General features: G+C 35.9%; 1 protein-coding gene and 1 pseudogene across 3 annotated transcripts; both read right to left on the reverse strand.

The window, feature by feature from the left end:
* LOC106152337 (aromatic-L-amino-acid decarboxylase-like) lies at positions 1-8,306 on the reverse strand (annotated as a pseudogene). The gene is made up of 7 exons (XR_015333369.1): positions 7,985-8,306; positions 7,456-7,569; positions 6,960-7,127; positions 5,892-6,026; positions 5,234-5,377; positions 4,733-4,900; positions 1-231 (listed from the first exon to the last, which is right to left on the reverse strand). The product of XR_015333369.1 is annotated as an aromatic-L-amino-acid decarboxylase-like (transcript).
* A 1,649-nt stretch (positions 8,307-9,955) lies between these two features.
* LOC106179946 (uncharacterized) lies at positions 9,956-14,552 on the reverse strand. Of its 2 annotated transcripts, XR_015333526.1 has the most exons (4): positions 13,513-14,234; positions 12,606-12,792; positions 12,136-12,239; positions 9,956-11,786 (listed from the first exon to the last, which is right to left on the reverse strand). XR_015333526.1 is itself a non-coding variant. In XM_087009297.1 (2 exons), exons 1-2 carry the CDS (start codon positions 14,301-14,303, stop codon positions 12,783-12,785), a joined length of 801 nt encoding a protein of 266 aa, XP_086865423.1. In that variant the 5' UTR covers positions 14,304-14,552; the 3' UTR covers positions 12,619-12,782. The 2 variants fall into 2 exon arrangements, 1 of the variants encoding a protein (XP_086865423.1); XM_087009297.1 differs by lacking the exons at positions 9,956-11,786; positions 12,136-12,239 and having other exon boundaries at positions 12,619-12,792; positions 13,513-14,552.
* Between the last annotated feature and the right edge of the window lie 8,304 nt (positions 14,553-22,856).

A 22,856-nucleotide genomic window follows, 5' to 3' on the forward strand; every position in this document is an offset into this window, starting at 1 on the left:
TTATCGTGTTATCGGTAAAAGTGCACGGCGATGGTGGCGACAACGGCGACGACAGACGCAGGTGATGGCTATATGTACAGACACATCTATGTCTGTACATAATAAAAAGGAATGACATAGAATGTAAAGAACCTGTCTGATGTACTCTTGTAGTCCATTTACACCATGTAACCTAAGAACAAACCACAGCTTTAAGGAGCGAAATCTATGAGCCAGAGGAATTTGCCAATGCTAGAAAAATAATAATCGATATTAAATCTGTGTAACAGCTTTTATAGTTTTTAAAATAACAATCCATGGGATTTTTCAGAAAATCAAATCAAATATATGATTATTGGCAGCAATAATTTTTTCATTTTGTATTTTAGGATATGTATGTATCAAATACAAAAGTTCATTAAAAAGGCTTTAAAATCCAAAAATTTTAGAAATATCAGAAGAGAGGCATAACTATGACTGCATTCCCATATCCTTACTGTACTAGCAGGATTGATCTATCTCAGCGGGGTTTCTTGCAAAGCAACATGAACAAATTCATGGAGTAGTTTGCTGCTGTCTTTTAACCTAAATAAAAGGCACCATGCAGTGGTTTACTTTTCATCAAAGCAATCTGGGTGATGATATGTGATTGTGCAAAACTTGTCACCAGTACAGAAATGAGCACAGTCAGTGAATAGGCAGAGAAATGTCTTTGAATATGGGCATTTTTACAATCCTGGGCTCCTTTTTTTCCCACCAAGGGTAAAAAAATGGAAATCATTATTGTGTTGAAATTAGTACTTTTCTTGAAAGTATAGACCTGAAGGGTATAAGAAATGACAATCCCGAGATAAAACCTTGTGTATGTATAAAGATATGATTATTTGAATTTTGAAAATCATTTTTTTTAATTTTCATAAGCTAAACCTTGAAGTGTGTGACTTTTATGATAATTTAAGGTATTGATCTCCAAAAAAACACTTAGTTTTACTCAGAGTATTGCTCTTTTATGTATTTGCAAAAAAAAAAAAAAAAAAAAAAAAATGGATGAAAATATCCAAAATTTGAGGAATCAATGATATTTTGTGATTTTCCTGTTTCAGTATTAAATGTGACTCCATGAAGTTTTTGATTCTGAGATATTCTGAGGACTACTGTACTTCACTTTACTTTGCATTAGTTCTTTATGTTATGCTTCATGATTGTGTAAAATATTATTTTGCACAGACATTTGTGCTAATTGCAGTGTCATGTTAAAATAAATGTCCTTTCCTAAACATCCTTGTTTCGGAAAGGACATTTTTTAACAAGTATGATATTGTTTTAATATATATTATTGTATTTGAGTTTATAAGTTTTAGGTAAAGTCTTGGAATAACTGGGCAAAATAGGTGGAAGCTGAATTTAAATTGAAGTCTTTTTATTACATTTTGCACTTGTTTTGTCTATTCTGTACTAGTAATTCATTACTGGAATTTTATTTTATTAAATATTGATTCTAAGATATATCCCAGGTATTCTTTACTCCATTATATCTTATTTCCAGTTTCTTTTGTTACAGTTCATAGCTGTATAAAATATTATTTGACAATGTCAGATTTACCATGTTTAAAATATGTCCTTTCAGACATGTCCTTGTTTTAGAATGGACATTTATTTAACATTTATGAAATTGCTTCAAGATCTCATAGTATGTTGGTACTGGGGAAGCAATCATTGGACAAAATATGAGTTGACTAGATTAAAATTGAACTGTTTTTATTACATTAATTGGTCATTTTGGATAGTTTTGATTCTTTTTTGAAATGTTACTCTTTTAGTATTTGATCATGACATAAAATAGAGTCTTCTACACTCCATTATACCCTATTCTACTTCCTTTTGATACAGCTCATAGCTGTATGAAATATTATTTGACAATGTCAGGTTTAAATTTAGGAATAACATTTAAATATGTCCTTTTAGGCATGTCCTGTGTTTATTTAACATTTACAAAATTGCTTAAATGGTATATATATTTATATTTTATAAATAATCACAGGAAGTTAATTTTAACCTGTGTCTGCCTGCAAACACCTCTGTAAACCGTGCCAGTGAACTGACTCTCGCAACTTAAACATATGTAGCCTCATAACTATTTTCGAATACTTTTATGTACATCATAAGTAAGCAATATTAAAGTAAGGTAAGTTATATTATTCAAAATTATATTCTACATAAATTTGATGTGCTTTCCATCATCCTTTTCCTCATGAATAATAAATAGATGAGCAGACCAAAGAGTAAACAAGTGTTTTAGACAATCTGTTAAAAAATGTCCTTTCCGATACAAAGCATCCAAATTGCCTTTATTTCTATTCAAACTGATATAATCTCTTCAATTAATTGTTAATTTAACTTTGAAATACATGAACTTTGGGAAAATATGCAATGGAAGTTCTAGTAGATCCAAAGAAAAGATGCTGACTTGCAAAAATGAATTTTTTTAGTTGAGGATATATATAGAAATTTAAAAAGATGCCATTGAAGAAATGTTTTTCTATTATTTTTATGTCATATGCATGATGCTCTAACAGTAATTTGCTCATGTCAAGTGAAACATACAGCATTAAAGACAGAATTCTCTCTATTTATAACATTGGCAATGTAAAGGTACTTTGTTTCGGAATGGACAATTTTTAACAAGCATCTCAAAAAAGGCCTCAGTTAAATGGGTTTCTGTGTACTGGGGTTTTCTTATATAAAAATAAATATCACATGTCCTGGGCTTTAGAGAAATATATATTGTTACAGGCTAGGTGTCAACATGTTCTTTTTATGTAAGAGAAACCCAATGTTTCGGAATGGACAAATTTAACGGAAAAACACAGTAGGGTTATTTTGCACTCCATGTCAAGCTCAAGAATCATCGCGCAGATTTCATTATTTGATACAAACAATACCAATACATCCAAATAATGATTAGGATGGTTAATTATACCGTATGTTTTATGATATATTTTCTGAAAGTAATTTATTTTTGTTTCGGAATGGACATTTTGTTTAACGGAAATACCAGCATGCCATTAAAAGACTTTTTTTCTAGGATACACCTCTCTACTTCTTTGCTTCCACCGTACTACTGAGTGTTTAATAATCCAAAAAAATGAAATGTCAAACACTGTTTTAATTTATTTCAGATTCCCTTTTATATCATATGACCAAAACGGGGAAAATTTTTGGTCATTTTTGACTTTGGACTCGGTAGTGATATTTGGTTTCTATTTTCATTGTTTATCTACACTTACACCATTCTCTAACATAGTGATAAAATAATTCTTTGATCATATGTATGTAATTTGTAAATTAGCAATATGTGGGAAAATCTGAAAAGTGCCTAGGATTGTAAAAATGCCCATATCTAAGTGAAAGAATCTCTGTGACTCTAGTAGAGGATTCCAAAAGTTTCCTTAATTAATTCAGATTTAATGCATGCAAGTTTCTTTATTTATTGCTAATATGTCTTTGATTAGAGTAATAAGTAAAATAGTTGAAACAACTAGTTATAATATTTAGCTTTAAGCAAGATCCCCTTGAGATAAGAATACTTAAATGGCAGAAAAACATATAAATGACAAATATAATTGAAAAAGAAATCAAGTACTGTTTTGAAAAAATCATTTTGAGCCTCCATATAATCAAGCCATTTAAATTTATGAGCAGGAATAAGTGCAAATTTGAAAAATAAAGAAGATGGCAACCATAGGCTCTGAAATTATGGTTAGCCATTGGAAACATCATGGTAGTAACTTGAGGTTATCATGAGGTTTCTGAAAATTTAATGGTTGACCCAGGATTTTGCTGAAAAAACAACAGTGGGCAAGAGCAATTTTAATATAACATATGTAACAGTGGTGGAAAATTAGTTGGATTTGTCATGTTTCACCCGTATTTACTGTTTTTAGAAGAGAGAATGAGAACTTCCAAAGCTAAAGGGGAGGGTCAAATGCCTACATACTAGTATATAGTGCTTTTCAGTGCTCTGGATCCACCACATGTATAATTTACACACACACACACACACACACACACACACACACACACTACTACTACTACTACTACTACTATAACTACTGTGCTTCTTAATTTACTTACCATAATGCTGAACAAATCAAATGTCACTCTCATCAACTTGTGAGGACTGACACCAGGCCCCTAGCCAGCAATTTCAAAGGGGGGGTTCTTTTTCTGAAAAAGTGGACCTTTTACTTTATAATCCCCATGTACCTAGGTCAAATTTTACCCAGAGTGGACCTTTTTCCAGCAAAAAGGGGGGTTCTTTCGAACCCCCCCCCCCCCCCCCCCCCCCCCCCCCCCCCCCCCCCCCCCGGCTACGGACCTGGACACTAAAAGAATCTGCAAACTAAAACAATTGGAAACAATGTAAATTCTCCATGGGGCGCATGCCACTTGTACCGTTCCATTCTTGTTACACACCAGCGTCACTAATAAATCGGTATACCATAGTTATCGGTGACGGGCGGTGACATAAGACCTACCGGTCGCTAATACTTTTACCACCATATACTTTTAAAAAAGATAATTCTAAATACCGAGACCGAAAGTGTCATTTTATGTCCGCTTGTCATTCAAAAATCAATGAGAGGGAGTAACGTTAGGTGTGGGGGAGTTAAATCATATGGGGGGGGGGGGGGGGTATTTCAATTCAATTCAAGTTACATTATTATTATTATTATTATTATTATTATTATTATCTTACCTGTACCCCACTGAGCAGGTATCGAAACTCGGGGCAAATGGAAGCACTGCCAGCATACGAAGCATCTATATGGAGCCACATCTGCTCTCTGCTGCACACTGGGCCAAGTTCCTCAATGATGTCAAAAGCACAGGAGAAGGCCGTTCCTAGCGTGGCACAAACCTGTTGTTTATCATAAATGAAGTATGGTAAGTAAACGTAATGTTCAAGATGTAAATCATACAACGTTCAATACGCCATGGATTCGAAATAAATAAAGCAACAGGCTAATGCATGATTTTAATCATTAAAATGGTGTAATAATGTTTCAAACTGTTTATCAAATGTTTACACCGATTAATAAAACACTACTGTTTCTGTTGGTGCATCACATAGCAGGGTCAATCTGCTCACACCATCTCGATCATAACGTTATTACAGAATAACTTTTAAGTATTGCAATGCGTCCACAACAATAAGCACAGACAATATATTTAACGAAGACTATACACTTACAAAGATAGGCATCAATCCCTCTGCCTTGCTTTTTTGTACAGCATGCGCCAGTGTTTCGCCACGTAGGGATTGTTGCTCGTCAGTGGGGAGCATGACGATCTTTACTGCTCCAAATAGGCCAGCACGTATCACTGAACTATGGGCCTACAAATACATATATAGGGGAATATAAGCTTAATTGTATTAAAAAGGCAGAAAACTGCCAAATGTACAGACAAAAAACAATATGAAAGAATTTAAATAAAATGCATTATATGCACAATAAAATACTAATTTCAAGAAAGAGAATCCAGTCAGGCTGGATGTCCAACACAACTTGAACACGGCGATAAAAAAAAAAAACTTAAAAGAAGAATGTAATTGACAATTTTGTGCAAGGTATGCAAGTGTGCCACCAACGCTAAGGAGGCAATGTGAAGCATATTTTGGAAAGAACATGGCTTTTATGCCAAGCTACCGATATAATTAATACTTTGGGGAATGTTCGTGGGTAGACTGGAGTTTAAGTCCACCTTATTTTTTTAAATTTGCTGGACCTTCTTCTAATTTCATAAAATAATTAATGAGCTATGTTTTTTTCTTGGGGAGGTTTTTAAAAGTCTGAATTAGGAAAGATTAGAGTCTTTACAGGATATTGGAGACTTGGAATGGTATATACCTGATCTGAACAGTACCCCACCATCTTTGCCATGATGTCAGCCTCCGAAAGAGCAGGGTTTGCTTCCTTCTCTCTGAGAATGGCTTGATTCCTAGCAGCTAGCAAGCAAATCAATATGGTCCCGCTGGAGCTACCCTACAGATGTAATTTTTTTCATTATTTTACGCGTTAAGATGGTTCAAGTTTAAGGGCATCGTTTCTTTCTTTTTTTGAACTACATGTATGGGGCATATTATCTGGGCCGTTGGATTAGGGCCCAAAACGACGACGTTCAGTATCTTTAGGAAAGATTTACTTTTTTAAACACATTCATTACTGTCCTTTTTTTCTTATGATAAGAGCGTATACAATACCGGTAATTATATATATCATGTGCTAAATCTTTAATTTTTCCAGAAAGTCATAAGCACCAACTAATTATAATTTCCCGTGATTGTATGTTCACAGACCGATGTCGTGATCAGACTGTCGTAAAATTGCCTTGTAATTTAGAGTCATCTTTATGACTCGTTGTCCAACCTTTTTATTTCAATAATATTATATACGTACAGTTTTTGTATAATGTTATGACAGATAGGCAGACGAACAGACAGACAGATAGGCAGACAATTAACTTATCGTTAACAATTAACTTTTGGATCACCACCAAAATCAAGTCTATAATGAAAACTCGTCCTCAGCTTTTTCCATTATGTTGCTATCAGTCAATCAGAAGAACAGACAAATAGACTTGGGGAACCAAAAACATTACCTCTTCGGCCGAGATAAATACAGATATAAACAATTGTTGAATGCATCAAATAAAATAAGATGACAATCAGTTTAAGAGTTTAAAGTGATATTTGGTGCACTGAGTACATCTATAATGCATTTCAGAAGCCTATATTTTACATACACAAACGGGTCACTGTCACCTCTAAGTGTATTAAGTTTCATCAAAACAATCATCTGTCGCTCAAGGTGTTTTGTCAAAAGACAATAAAATGTGATAATCAGTGTAACAGTTCCATATATGTTGTTGGCGAAACGCCACTTAATCAATTCAGTCTAAGTTGTCTACAATTTTGCCTCAAATATCTCAAAGAGTTTTTGGACCCCAGATGACGGAAGTCTTACCTGAATGACCCCGCCCCCTTTGCCTCCAGAGCAGAATAGAAACTGCTCTGGCAAATCCAGCATCTTCCCCAACCAGTCCATCATAATCATCTCCAGCTCTGTGCATGCCGGATTGGCTGCCTGGGAAAAGAACATAAGCCCGTGTTTTCCTGTTATTAATAAGAAAATAACAAAAAGGTCTTTGCTTCACCCTGAGTTTCAGAGGGCTGGAAACTCGCCTCATTGTGCGTGCTTTCATCATGCATGGCAGGGACAAGCTGGTAACATATAGAGGTGAGTTTCAAGTCACACATGGATCTCAGACCGCTTGATTTAGATGTCTTGAAGAGTCTCATTTCTAATGGTATCGAACAATAAATAAAATACAAGTCAGTTTCCAGCCCACCCCCCCCACCCCCACTTTTGTGAAATCTTGGGTCCTCCGGTGTACAGTAGAAAATCAGCTTACCCAGGTAAATCCAAGACCACCCATAGCATTGGAGAGCATGTCGGCACAGATGGCAGCGTAGGATCTGACTGAAGGGAAATAGCCATGGAACTGCGGGTGATTCCAGTGCGTTGTCTAGAGTATTGTTTGATTTAGATTAGACACAAAATATATAAATCGTGCCAAAAATATAATATAGAGATTATTTTAACAATCATTAAAACCATCAACTTCTTAGCAGAAATGTTACAAACAATATTCTATTTCATATACAACATTTTTGTATGATTATGATTTTGAATTGGATTTCTGTGATTTAGCTGCCTTTTTCTCAAGTGAGGAAACCGACTAAAACGAAGCAATTCAGATTCAATTAAAAACAATCCTCTTTAAACTACAACCGTTGTACACTAAACTATTGCTCATCTCTTAAAGACAGTAAAGCCAATATACTAAAAAATCAACTGTATATTTTGCCATGTGTATTTTATATTTAGCCGCGTGGCGCATGCGCAAACGATAATTTACCTGTGTGCCTATAAGCACTTACCCCAGGCATAATAACCCGCTCTATGTCACCAATAACGTCCTCCCATGACTCAGCAGTTTCTGGGGCAGTTTCCGGAAGGAGCTGGCGCTTATATCCGGCTATGCAGGATATACTGGACATTCTGCACATTCTCTAAGTAATCAGCCACCATGTCTACTATTTCTTTCCCACGAACACGGAATTCTGCAGCATCCATTTGGCTGTCAATTGCCTATGAAAAAATAACAAAGAGTAGCTTGCGTTTTGGTATCTATATCAGCAACAACTAAACTTTTTCAACGCTGTTTAAAAGGAAAGATCATGAAAGATGGAACATTGCGACATATGCGTTTTTCAGTCCAGGATACAACTACAAGGATTTCAGAGAGAGGCGATAAAATATGAAGCAAGAGTAGTTAATTCTGGTAACAGGTACGGCTTACACGAGTTCAATGTTAAACTGTTTTTAAAGAGACTTAACGTCGGTCACTCGTTTGGCACGACGTTTCGGCCCTTCGCACGAGGACCTTGATTACATTTAAGAATCTATGAAGATACTCTTTTACGCGCTTACGAATAGCATCTGTTTGTGACTTCTGTAACTACTAAATACCTTGAGGAAAATTCACAATAAGTGTTCTCTTAAAACCAATGATCACATCAACTAATGAATTGAACTTATTTCGTATACTGACCCCCATTCTAAAATTACCTGTACAAATCGCCAGTTTTCCAGAAAAACGCTAGAAAGGGGTACGCGTACAACCTCCTTCGACAGACAATCAACTGTGAAGGCAGAGGTTAGATTATTGTAGCACAAGGGTGCGTGAAGAAATTCATTTTGGATTTTGGTTTTGGATTACCCTCCACCACAGGGTCACAGCTTGATTTTTTGCTAGGTATTCACAGATATGTATCTGGTTAAATTGATGGCAATTCCCTGCACTGTGTCAGAAAAGTCCACATAATATAATATGAGGTCCTGGTAGGTGGTAATTTTGGCTTGGAACCGTGTTAACTGGCCTCGGTTGTCCTCAGGGAATTGAATGGCAAACATGGAATTTCCTAAATAGCTTTCAAATAGCTTTCAATAAAGATATACACCTAACATAAATTTAAGCATAAATGATGTGGACTCTCACCACTATTTCAGCCTAATTATACACTAAGCACTTTCTAAACGCATTCCTTTACTGTGGAGAATCATATTGATGCATTTTGATACAACCAAAATGGCTTTAACAGTCAGAAAAATAATTTCTACTAAAACTGGTTCATGGTATTGACGTACATGTATTTATGAGCTCATTACAAATGCTAGATGTTTTGCTGATTTTTTGCTGAACTCTGGTTGATTTTCCCCACAACAAGGAATAACAAAGCTGATATAATTTGATTGTTGCCACAAAACCAAAAGAATAGCAAAAATCCCTAATAACCTATTTATTTGAATGGACATATCAGTGATATACAGGGTTTTACGCTTTCCATTATTAAGTAACAGAAATATTCAGTGTTCATCGACTAAATTAGGTTAACATAAACACTCATGTTTGCGATTTTGGAGTAAAAATTGAAAAATATGTTTCTCAAAGTTCTCCTTTACCAGAGCACCAACGAACACGGTTTCAACGCCAATTTAATGACACAATTTACTACTCCAAAACCCTGCCAGCAATTTTTCTAAAAAAAAATTAGTTCATACTGCATTGTTGATAAAGCAAAATACTGCCTTTGTTTCAAGAAAATCTGTAATGAGGGGCTAATAACTCCATAACAAAAATATTTAGACAAAAATGACGGCACGGAACTGTTAATTCTAGGTGCTCTATTCCAACTCATTAAAGTCTTTATTGTGGCAAGAGTTATTCCCAAATTGAAACGTTGTGCAACACTGCAAAATCGTTTCTAAAATCAAAAATTTATTTATTTACTTAACATCGTCTGGTTTTATGGAAGAAATCGGTATGAAAGTAATTACAAAAGAGTAAATCAAGTTTAGAATATAATTTTTATTCAACTATCAAGTTAAATGATGAAAAGTTGCATTCAATTCCAATAGGATTTGCAAGTAATCATTAATGAATTACTATACGTAAATGCAATGGATTAAAAAACGGTAGTTTTACTGAAAGTTTAAATTTTCCATTCCCGTCTTTATCATCTCACAACGAAACGCAAATAGCCCAGCAATGTACAAGATGAACAAATTTACCAAAGTAATTCATACAGAAAGAGGCACTGAAGCCAAATTTTGATGGTCAGAGGTTGGTACCAGATGCTCTCGGGCCGTGGGGAAAAACCCGTCTAAACCCTTCTTGGGGAATGCCGGGAAAGTGCCCACGCTCGGATAAGTTTTTACAGCGCCTTACAAGCTCAAGAATATCGTCCCGTTTTAGACAGCATGGCACGACTGAATAAACTTTTGTGACTACAAACTATTCTCTATATATACTATACAAGATAAACATATTTACCAAAGTAATTCATACAGAAAGAGGCACTGAAGCCAACCCGAGACATTTACTAGAGACTTAAAACGAAACTAGTTTAAACTTTATCCAGGGGGACAAAGCCATAAATAAAGTCGCTCAGTCCTGAAATTTCTAACGATAACATAAACAGACCATAAACAGATTCAAGTAATATGACCATAACTCGGGTATCTCAATGATTTAAACTAAACTAAGACATAACTCTGGATAAAATACCTAAAACTATAAAATTTCTAGATTTTCATTTTGCCCTGAAATCGCCACTACCTATATGATACAAGTTGAGAATAAAGCAAGCTTGCTTCGAATTATTTCGCATCTCACATCACTGTTTGACCGTCCATGTAAGTTTCAATTTGAATTTGGTTGATCCGGAGAAAAGGTGCATATATGATGAAGTGCATTTATTTGTCAAGTATAACACTTGAGAAAATCTGAATGTTAGTAATGTGATCTCTATCTTGAGAGATGATGGCATCTCTCAAGTAGAGCAGACTGTGCAAAAAATAATGAAATATTTTCACATGTAAAATATTTCATTGCAGATTTTGCACAGGCTATCAATGTAAAATCTCTTCATGTAAAAGCGTTTACATGAAGTCAGATTTTACAAAGATGTGAGGGTTTATTAGTAAGGTTAGTGTGCAGGTTAAGACCTTCTCAAATGCCTTACTGACAAACAACTCCACATCATCAAAAGCACAAATTTCAGAAAAGACTACTGCACTAAGATTGAAACAAAACACAGACGACCATAAGTGGTGGAAATGCGAATGTTTTTGTGAGCATAAAACTATCTGCATAGAGAATGTATACAGCAACTGGATATTCAATTAAAATCATTAACATGATGATTATTATTATATCTGAAGAGGTAGACTTAACACATTTTTATACATAACCACGCCTCATCCTATTCAATTGGAATGCATGGAATTAAGAATGATCATTCAGACCTTCAGCCATTGTAATAAAACATCACTTACACAAGTGAAAAACAAAACTTAGTGCAATTACACTCGACAAAAGTTTGTGACCAATGAAACCCAAATATTCTTATTATCCAAAAGCCCCAAGTCCATTACTAGTTTGTATTCCTATTATACTCTGCATATTGCTCTCCATTTCCATTGCACATTCTCTATATTTGTTGGCAGAACAAGTTGTATCCTTCAAAACCAAGACTGCTAGGACGTCCAATCATCAATGAAAAGTGGCTACAGGGGGCTCCTTGCTAGCGCTATGAAGCGTTTCACATCTCGGATATTTGGTCTACGGTTGAAGCTGTTTGCCTTCGGGCATCAATTCTGGAAATCCCTTTTCGTAGCCTACAAATGAAATGTAATGTGTTCACTTAAAAGTTATTTCACCTTGAAATGTTACATGTTAAAATTGTTGGCTGTCCATGCTACTTTTCTTAAGGAAAGAAAAAATAATAATATATGATTGAATTATTTAATAACTAATTTAGACACTTGGCTATTAGTTAAAGGATGCGATGTTTAGGAATGTGCTGGGCGCTTTTGCCAATTCTGTATATACAGACACTGCTCTAAGATTATTATTCTGCGAATTTTTAAGTATACACAGTCCATAATAAGAAACAATACACTAATAATAATATACAAAAAAGTTAAGAACTGCTTTTCTTAAAGTTGTCGATCCCTAAGAACTTACAAACTTATCTAGCAAGAAGATCCCTCGCTCCTGAAGAAGAAGTGTTTCATCTGGTGGTTTGGATGTTGCAATCGACATTTTTGGACACCTCCACTTTTGGTAGCCTGCAAATTTGATTAATAATTTTAAAATGTAATAAAAGCCAACAATTGCAATACGAAATGCGTTTAAAAAGTTTAATGGGTTTGATAAAAAATAGATATCAAGAGTACTTTTGTCACAAACTCTGAAAAAACTTATCATATATTTTGACATGCCACTGGCGACCTTCACACATCTGTGACACAATGGAGTAAGGTAAAATTTAGAGTTTTAACGACGGAAAAGGAACATTGCATTTGCTGTAACGGACCAGGAAAAACATCGATTGGGAGAGTGATTAGATTATACAAAAAGGAAGTGACTGGAATACTAGAGGCATAAAGGAAGGAAAGTGTTTTGCTTTCCCAAATAACATGAGTTACATGTACCTTTTAAGGCTTTCCATCTCAGTGAAACGTCACATTCTTCTGCTGTTCTCACATACAGCCACCTTATAAACAGACCATGGCAGGACTAAATCAGGCACCAAGGACTGATCGAAATAAACAAATGTGCCGCTCTTCTTGCACTTCTTTTGAAAACTGGGAACTAACAGGGAGTTGCCATCACCGAATTCTGTAAACAGAAACGAAAATGGAATAAATTTTAAAAACCAAATCAGTCTGCGTTCATTAAAATTGTTTGAACCAGTACATTTCTAGAATGTGTCAAATTAGTAACGTGGTTGAAAGATTTTTCTACACGTTTTCAAAAGAGCTTTAGATTTGATTAAATTTGTTTAATTAACTGTTAAATCACAATTTTAAATGACAAGGTCTTGTTAATACAAATATTAATGCAATACAGTCCATTCCTATTCAAATTTGTATTTGGACCAGTAAATCCAGATTCAGACTTCTAGATTTAAAGGGATAATAACTCTTCGTATGATATCTTTATTTCACAATAAAAGCATTGTGAACAGCTCATAGAAATATAATATATTGTTTTACCACAAAAACAGCAATTATAGCTATTATTCTGATATCTAAGCTTGTCTTTAGATCACGTGACTTCCATTGATGACTGTACTCTGTTATAATCTCTTAAGAGATTTTAACAAAAAACCAAACTTTAAAAAAAACGGACTAACTTTGAATTAAAAATGGATTCATTAACCCTTGCTAAGTATGGGAACATTGTTGTTTACTCCAGGAAAATTCATTTTTTGGCCAAAACGAAGAGTTAGAAAAGTAGGGCGGTCAAAACGGCCAGTAAGGTGAAAAGTTTATGGCACGGACTACAACTAAAAGTAAATCATTTTAGTACATTGCTTTCCCCAATAACACGGGTTACCTTTCAGGATTTTCCATCTCATTGAAACACCATATGGCAGGACTCGCTGGACGATTCCCCAGTGCAGCCACCTCGTAGACGGACCATGGCAGGACTCGCTGGACGCTTCCCCAGTGCAGCCACCTCGTAGACGGACCATGGCAGGACTCGCTGGACGCTTCCCCAGTGCAGCCACCTCGTAGACGGACCATGGCAGGACTCGCTGGACGCTTCCCCAGTGCAGCCACCTCGTAGACGGACCATGGCAGGACTCGCTGGACGCTTCCCCAGTGCAGCCACCTCGTAGACGGACCATGGCAGGACTCGCTGGACGCTTCCCCAGTGCAGCCACCTCGTAGACGGACCATGGCAGGACTCGCTGGACGCTTCCCCAGTGCAGCCACCTCGTAGACGGACCATGGCAGGACTCGCTGGACGCTTCCCCTGTGCAGCCACCTCGTAGACGGACCATGGCAGGACTCGCTGGACGCTTCCCCTGTGCAGCCACCTCGTAGACGGACCATGGCAGGACTCGCTGGACGCTTCCCCTGTGCAGCCACCTCGTAGACGGACCATGGCAGGACTCGCTGGACGCTTCCCCTGTGCAGCCACCTCGTAGACGGACCATGGCAGGACTCGCTGGACGCTTTTCTCATGCAGCCACCTCGTAGACGGACCATGGCAGGACTCACTGGACGCTTTTCCCATGCAGCCACCTCGTAGACGGACCATGGCAGGACTCGCTGGACGCTTTTCTCATGCAGCCACCTCGTAGACGGACCGTGGCAGGACTCACTGGACGCTTTTCCCATGCAGCCACCTCGTAGACAGACCGTGGCAGGACTCACTGGACGCTTTTCCCATGCAGCCACCTCGTAGACAGACCGTGGCAGGACTCGCTGGCAACAAAGATTGGTCGAAGTGGCTGTAGATGTGGGCCCTCTTCTTGCAGTTGTGTTCTGTAAACAGAAATAAAAACGAGATTGGATTAGATTTCTTTCATTTCTTAAAACTCCACTTCCAAAAAGAAAAAGATTACATACCTTAAGGAGTGCAGTCGAAGTCCCACCGGGAGTGCTCATCATCATCTATGTCCTGTAAACAGAAATAAAAAACGAGATTAGATTTCTTTCATTTCCTAAACTCCACTTCCAAAAAGAAAAAAATTACATACCTTAAGGAGTGCTATCGAAGTCCCACCGGTGGCGCTCATCATCTTCTATGTCCTGTAAACAGAAATAAAAACGAGATTAGATTTCTTTCATTTCTTAAATTCCACTTCCAAAAAAGAAAAAGATTACATACCTTATGGAGTGCAGTCGAAGTCCCACCGGTGGTGCTCATCATCTTCTATGTCCTGTAAACAGAAATAAAAACGAGATTAGATTTCTTTCATTTCTTAAACTCCACTTCCAAAAAAGAAAAAGATTACATACCTTATGGAGTGCAGTCGAAGTCCCACCGGTGGCGCTCATCATCTTCTATGTCCTGTAAACAGAAATAAAAACGAGATTAGATTTCTTTCATTTCTTAAACTCCACTTCCAAAAAAGAAAAAGATTACATACCTTATGGAGTGCAGTCGAAGTCCCACCGGTGGCGCTCATCATCTTCTATGTCCTGTAAACAGAAATAAGAACGAGATTAGATTTCTTTCATTTCTTAAACTCCACTTCCAAAAAGAAAAAGATTACATACCTTCAGGAGTGCAGTCGAAGTCCCACCGGTGGCGCTCATCATCTTCTATGTCCTGCAAACAGAAATAAGAACGAGATTAGATTTCTTTCATTTCTTAAACTCCACTTCCAAAAAGAAAAAGATTACATACCTTCAGGAGTGCAGTCGAAGTCCCACCGGTGGCGCTCATCTTCTTTGTCCTGTAAACAGAAATAAAAAACGAGATTAGATTTCTTTCATTTCCTAAACTCCACTTCCAAAAAGAAAAAGATAACATACCTTAAGGAGTGCAGTCGAAGTCCCACCGGGAGTGCTCATCATCTTCTATGTCCTGTAAACAGAAATAAAAACGAGATTAGATTTCTTTCATTTCTTAAACTCCACTTCCAAAAAGAAAAAGATTACATACCTTAAGGAGTGCAGTCGAAGTCCCACCGGTGGCGCTCATCATCTTCTATGTCCTGTAAACAGAAATAAAAACGAGATTAGATTTCTTTCATTTCTTATATTCCACTTCCAAAAAAGAAAAAGATTACATACCTTATGGAGTGCAGTCGAAGTCCCACCGGTGGCGCTCATCATCATCTATGTCCTGTAAACAGAAATAAGAACGAGATTAGATTTCTTTCATTTCTTAAACTCCACTTCCAAAAAGAAAAAGATTACATACCTTCAGGAGTGCAGTCGAAGTCCCACCGGTGGCGCTCATCATCTTCTATGTCCTGCAAACAGAAATAAGAACGAGATTAGATTTCTTTCATTTCTTAAACTCCACTTCCAAAAAGAAAAAGATTACATACCTTCAGGAGTGCAGTCGAAGTCCCACCGGTGGCGCTCATCTTCTTTGTCCTGTAAACAGAAATAAAAAACGAGATTAGATTTCTTTCATTTCTTAAACTCCACTTCTAAAAAGAAAAAGATAACATACCTTAAGGAGTGCAGTCGAAGTCCCACCGGGAGTGCTCATCATCTTTTATGTCCTGTAAACAGAAATAAGAACGAGATTAGATTTCTTTCATTTCTTAAACTCCACTTCCAAAAAGAAAAAGATTACATACCTTAAGGAGTGCTGTCGAAGTCCCACCGGTGGCGCTCATCATCTTCTATGTCCTGTAAACAGAAATAAGGACGAACTGTAATAAAAAAATAAACCTGGAACGCATGCAATAATGCAATGACACTACGACTAGTCCAAGACAGCAAAAAGGTGAAGTATCCTCCGAAGATCCCTGAGCGACGATTCCTCGTGGGGAGAAGCGAAGGTTGTAGCTGGCCAGCTTAGAGAAACGCCGAATCCACCGTCTAGACGTCTGCGTGTGCAAGGAACAATATGTCGAAGAGCGATGCGTTGACGTAGGATGAGGAAAGATTCGGAGAAATGCGAGTCGACTCCCGTGTCCTTTGTGCTTGATACAGGGCGCAGCACACGACGTCCTTCCTGTTGCTCTAGATCTGTCCGCAGTTGAGTGAACGCACTTTCAAAATTCCGCGCTTTTATACCTTTAGTCACGTGGTGGCGTTCCTGTTGTCACCACTAGTCAACTTGTTCATAGGGGATGGTCTTTGATAGTGATACGCCAATTTGATTATAATATCTTAAAGACATAAATTTTATTTTATATTTTCTATTTTGATTTTTTTGTTTATCATTTCATTTTATGGTAAGAGTATTAAGTACTAAGCAGTGACCTCGAAATGTAACAGACAAAGTAGATGACAATTTCTGAGCAACATATCCTCTCCCCAAAATTATGATAGGCACGATGTCGGTTATACTGGAAGCTGTGAACTTCTCGCAGGCCACTATATTGTGCGCGTGTATTCGAGCACTGATCCAAAATGTGGATGACGTAATAGGGCGTAGAATGACTGCGTTTTCGAGGTTCTGATTGTAGCGAATTGAAGTGAGTCATTTGAAAGTACGCTGGACTGGACATGTACATCCACCTCAGTTCTCTGAAACACATTTTGTAATCAACAAATGAAATGAAAATAAGTTTTTAGGTTTTACGAATAGAAAGAATAGCAGCAGTAAGTCATATGAAAAATCTTGATTAACTTCTACAAGGCAGAAGAAACGAATGATTTTATTTTTGTATAAAAAACATCTATTGATTTAGGCAATTATTAAGAACGGGTGCCTTCCTTTTTGGCTTCAGGTGACCAGTACTCTTATGTCACTGGCTTGAGTAGAGAAAAAACACAAAAAAGATAATAAATACGAATAATAAGATAAAAAAATTTAAAAATGAATTTTTTCTCATTTGTACGTTTACTTTATCCATTTTAAACCATAGCTGGATTTTACACTTTTTAACATGCGTTTTAACATTGTTATAAGTCTCAGTGCTCACTGGCATCCTTTCTCATCTCTCTGGAAAGCATACAACCAAAGTTGCCGAAAACTAGAGTTTACATGCTAATAGGCCAATTGCTCATTATCAGTGCTTCATGGTCGGGCACACAACAGTTCCATTTGTGTGTTTTCTCAGTGAGGTGGTCTCTGACTCGACTCTACCTAAAAATCGAACTCGGGACTTGTCTCGCCTTCCACGAGAACACTCGCTGATTCTCAATGTGAAGGTCCATTTAAGAATTTAAAACAGGAGAAAGAATTGTTTATCCAAGTGGAATTTACTTAAATCAGTCTAGCTACTTAAATCGCTGCAAAAAATAATTACTAGATTTATCTGTTCTGACATAAAAACAAACAAAATGTAAACCATCGTTATTGTAGTTCGCAGCTCCATCTTGCATTCTCCAATCGATCTAGGTTATTTCTACTAAAGCACAAATGCAAGAAGTGATTATGATGTCTAACGTCTCAGAAAATGTCTGTGTTTATGTTCATTTTAAATGGCGCAATATAGATTGCGGCTACGTCCGCGGTGTCACCTGGCTTTTAAAAACTGAAAAAAAAAAAAAAAAATGTGACGTCTTTTGCTGCGGGTCATTATTTTTAGTTGTTTGATGTTTTTGTAATATTTTAGCCATACAAAGAATCTTCAATTATATCTATGATTAGCTAGACGATAGGCAGGACACACTCAATTGTTTTAGACAAAACACGACAAAACCGCGTTCTCATGGAAAGTAATTTGCAAAACCTTAGTTACCAGGCATTTTAAAAAAATATACTTGAGGTTGAGAACAATATTTGTCAGTAAAATAAATGTGCTTCTCGTAATACCTCTTTTTTTATACGGATTTTTCTTATTTTTGTTAGTATTAATAACGTGCGAATATTACCCAAAAGGGTTGTTATTTTAAAAACCTCTTTCCCTGAATACGATAACTTTATACTAGCAAGGCATGAATCGTAAGGTGTTTTCATTGTTTACACAAAAGCTTGGTTTATCACTTTCTGTTACAAAAGGTATTTAAAAAAAGGAGATTTCGCCCCCCCCCCCTCCACACACACACACACACACACACACACACACACACACACCTTCACGCTACTCGACGCTCCCGGTAGAATAGGCACGTTTCACAATAAAACGTCTTTGTCACTGTTTATGTAGTTCTGCACCACACAATTTACTCACGTGCCTTACACCATTCCCTAAAATCCCTTCCCGATTTTAATTTCAGATAGTTATTCAGTAACAGACAAAACTATGTTAAAGTATTCTGTTAAAGACAAATCTCAGCCCGTCCTATGCCTAGATACACGAGATACAAAATCTCTGAAACCGAACATGACCGTCATATGGCTTACATTAGTCTTGCGGTGTTACTTGATGACTTTCTAAAACTGATATATTAAATTATTATTCAATTTTAAATTTAAACCGTTCTGTCCACGTATTAAAATTAAAAAAAAAAAATTCGGGTGGGGGTGGGTGGGTGGGTTTAAAAAGCCGAACACCTCTCTAGGAAATCCAGGATCCCCCCCTGGTTAGCTTAACCCAGTAAGTAGTACATACTTGGGCGATGATATCTGATCCTTTTAATATATATATATATATATATATATATATATATATATACACGTTTACTTTATCCATTTATATATATCCAAAAGTATATCCATATATATATATATATATATATATATATATATATATATATATATATATATATCCAAAAGTCCTAGAACATTTTTTACTGAGTCTCACATGAATATTTTCAGCTCTGCTCATTTTGATATTTTTACATGGATGAGATACATGAGCAATCCCAATAGTGACTGGATGGCAATTTTGACTCTTTAAAGAGATATGATAAATAATGCTCTTTAATCCAGAAAAGAAATACATATAAATACATTAGCGGTGTGTTATAACTCTTAAGGAGTGTATTTCACTTTCTTTTAGTGAACAAAAACCAATAACTGATTCTCTGATCAGTTTGATCATGCAAAGAATTTAAACTAGCAGAACTTGAGATATAAAGCTGATGAACAGGGAGATTGACATTTTCTTATGCAAATTATTTGAATGTTCTGCCTTTTTAAACATTTATTAGAAACGAGAAAGAATGTCACAATTCTGGATCTTTGTGTTATACAAGCCAGGTACATTTTTTTATGTGGAGCTTACCAAATATTGTTTTGTCATACCACGACAGTCTTATTGTATTTCCATATTACTCTCTCCGTGTGTTGCTTTTGCCTTGTATCCTACCATACATTATAAATGAGGCAGTGACAGATAAAAAGTAATCCCAAATCACTATTCAACTGTGTCAAATCTTCCACACATCTCAAAGCTACACCAAATCCCAAAATTTTGACAACTCCCTCATTATGCTGTTTCAATCTCTTATATAAAGTCACTGCAGCATTTACTGGAGGTTAAAAGTACATTCCAAGTATGTTTAAATGTTGATAGGTTTCCCACAGTAAGCTGCTAGGTTGGCCTCTCGTAGTGCTTCAGCAACCGTCTGAAAAATCAATTGTGTTAGTTTTAATATGTCTGCATGTTAAAGTTCCTTAAGATAGAAAACTCATCACCCTACATTAAAATTAATTTTAAAAATACAAAACTGATTACGCAATATTGTAAACTTGTAACACTTGAAATCTTTTCTAGTTACTTGTAATGAAAAGAGACAAATTAACACAAATGGTAAAAAAAACACATAGCTAAACAGACAGGCCAAAAGTGTGTGGAATTTGGTCAGAGCGATCGACAGATGCATGTTGATAATAATTTCCAGGTTCCAAGATACATGAAACAAAGCTGTTACTTACTTTTTTATATATAAAATCAAAATTTTCAAACTTTTAATCTTTGAGTTTGATATATTTAGGCCCATATTTGATATATATAGGCCCGTAAGTCACAACTTAAGAAAAGCACAAAACAATAATGCACAAAATAGGAGACTACCAATTCTGATGCAATAATACATTATGTTTAACTGCAGAGTCAACATCAAATTTTAATTTTGCACAGGTAACACCGACGAAAGTAAAATCATAAGGCTTCAGGCCCATCAGAGTTCAAGTTTATACTTAGAAAGTGCCAGAATGAGAAAAATGAAAATTTCACACAAAATTGCATAAATTCAATAATAAATGATAACCCAATTGACCTGGCTTTCTAATTTGAACTGCATGCCAATCCTAAAAATCATACTTATAAGTTAAATATAATAATAAGTAGCACAGTTTTCTTTTCATAATGTTTGCAGTAGTAGTGCAAAAAGATTGTCAATTTTGATGTCACATTACATAATAAATTATAGAATAATTTTCACCAATTTTTGATTATTGACTATAAATAGCATGGACATGTAGAAAATTTTATTACCATACGGCTTCATGTCCATGGGAGCTCTGAGTCCCACAATGAATATGCCAAAAAGATAATGAATATTTCACTAAAATGTGACAAGCAAATGTGCTGATTTTCGAACTTGACCTGCGTATTATAAATATTCATCAGTTTTGTAAGTTTCAAGCCAAAAAGTAAAATGGTTTTCCACTTATCGTGTTATCAGTGCTGCATATATGCTGAAAAAAGTGAAAAAACAGCATAACTTCCCTAAAAATGGCCCGATCATGCTGAATTTCGAACTTGACCTGCGTATTATGAATATTCATCAGCTTTGTAAGTTTCAAGCCAAAAAGTAAAATGGTTTTCCACTTATCGTGTTATCGGTGCTGCATATATGCTGAAAAAAGTGAAAAAACAGCATAACTTCCCTAAAAATGGCCCGATCATGCTGAATTTCGAACTTGACCTGCGTATTATGAATATTCATCAGCTTTGTAAGTTTCAAGCCAAAAAGTAAAATGGTTTTCCACTTATCGTGTTATCGGTGCTGCATATATGCTGAAAAAAGTGAAAAAACAGCATAACTTCCCTAAAAATGGCCCGATCATGCTGAATTTCGAACTTGACCTGCGTATTATGAATATTCATCAGCTTTGTAAGTTTCAAGCCAAAAAGTAAAATGGTTTTCCACTTATCGTGTTATCGGTGCTGCATATATGCTGAAAAAAGTGAAAAAACAGCATAACTTCCCTAAAAATGGCCCGATCATGCTGATTTTCGAACTTGACCTGCGTATTATGAATATTCATCAGTTCTGTAAATTTGAATACAAAATGTAAAACGGTTTTCCACTTATCGTGTTATCGCTGAGCACACGGCGACGACGGCGACAGCCTACGGCGACAACAGACGCAGGTGACGGCTATATGTACAGACACATCTGTGTCTGTACATAAAAATGATGACAGTGCATAAAATAATATTACACAATGTTTAAAGACATAAAAAACCAACACAACTGCTAATGTGGAAAAACAAAATACACAGCACTTCTGGTGGATGACAGTTGAAAGTGTCATTTCAATTACTAATATGGTATGAATAACCCTATTGAGTTTGAGAATAATAAGGCACTGTTATTCATCTTTAGCATTAATGTAAGCGTTACACAAAATTTTTCTTTTGTAAACTTATTTTCAATATAAATAACATTTACCTGCATAATAATCATCGATTCCTAATTATATGACACAGTTAAGAGAGCTAAACCTATGGGACTTTACAATGAAATCTCAATGTGTGTTTATGTAATCTCATTTAATGGCCACTTGAAAATTAATTAAGCAAATTATTTTATAACCCTGAAATAACTTGAAAATTAATAAAGCAAATTACTTTATAACCCTGAATTAACTGCCTACTATCCATATACATTTATTGCACCAAATAGCACTCACTGCATTGCTTTCAAAACAGAAAACAATTACAATGGTTTTCCAACACAAGCTGCACTTCAGTCTTTTCAGTAAGGTTGATTATCATAAGTAACATGGTTTTCCCTTAATCGCTATCCTGGCAGCAGTGTCCAAAATTGGATTTTCTTCAACTTTCATGCAATATAACATAATACTTAACAGCAATAAACCATCAATTTTTTTATAAAAAAAAATAAAAGTATCATGGATATTCAGAAAATGTGATATGGAAAGGTCTCCAAGGACATGGAAGTTCAGAGTCACTTTCAAAATGCCAAAATGTTAACAAGAGATAACTGTACTGAAATGATTTTCTTTCCATTTTCAACACCTTTTTTTACATAAAACAATAATCAATTTACTGTCATTTTTAAATGATCAACTAGGAAAATTGTTGACATAGGAAAAATATCAATAGAACAATTTATAATGTCTAATTTGCTCCATTTGGAGATTCTGAACATAGTGAATGATTGAATCTGACGAAC

This window comes from Lingula anatina, chromosome 3 (genome assembly GCF_051362555.1).
Source record: "Lingula anatina isolate TDL-2025a chromosome 3, LinAna3.0, whole genome shotgun sequence".
In the NCBI taxonomy this organism is placed as follows: Eukaryota; Metazoa; Brachiopoda; class Lingulata; order Lingulida; family Lingulidae; genus Lingula; species Lingula anatina.

What these genes read in the sequence shown, in the direction of transcription:
- LOC106179946 (XM_087009297.1), bottom strand. Translation starts at nt 14,303, where the DNA reads ATGGGAAAAGCGTCCAGTGAGTCCTGCCACGGTCCGTCTACGAGGTGG.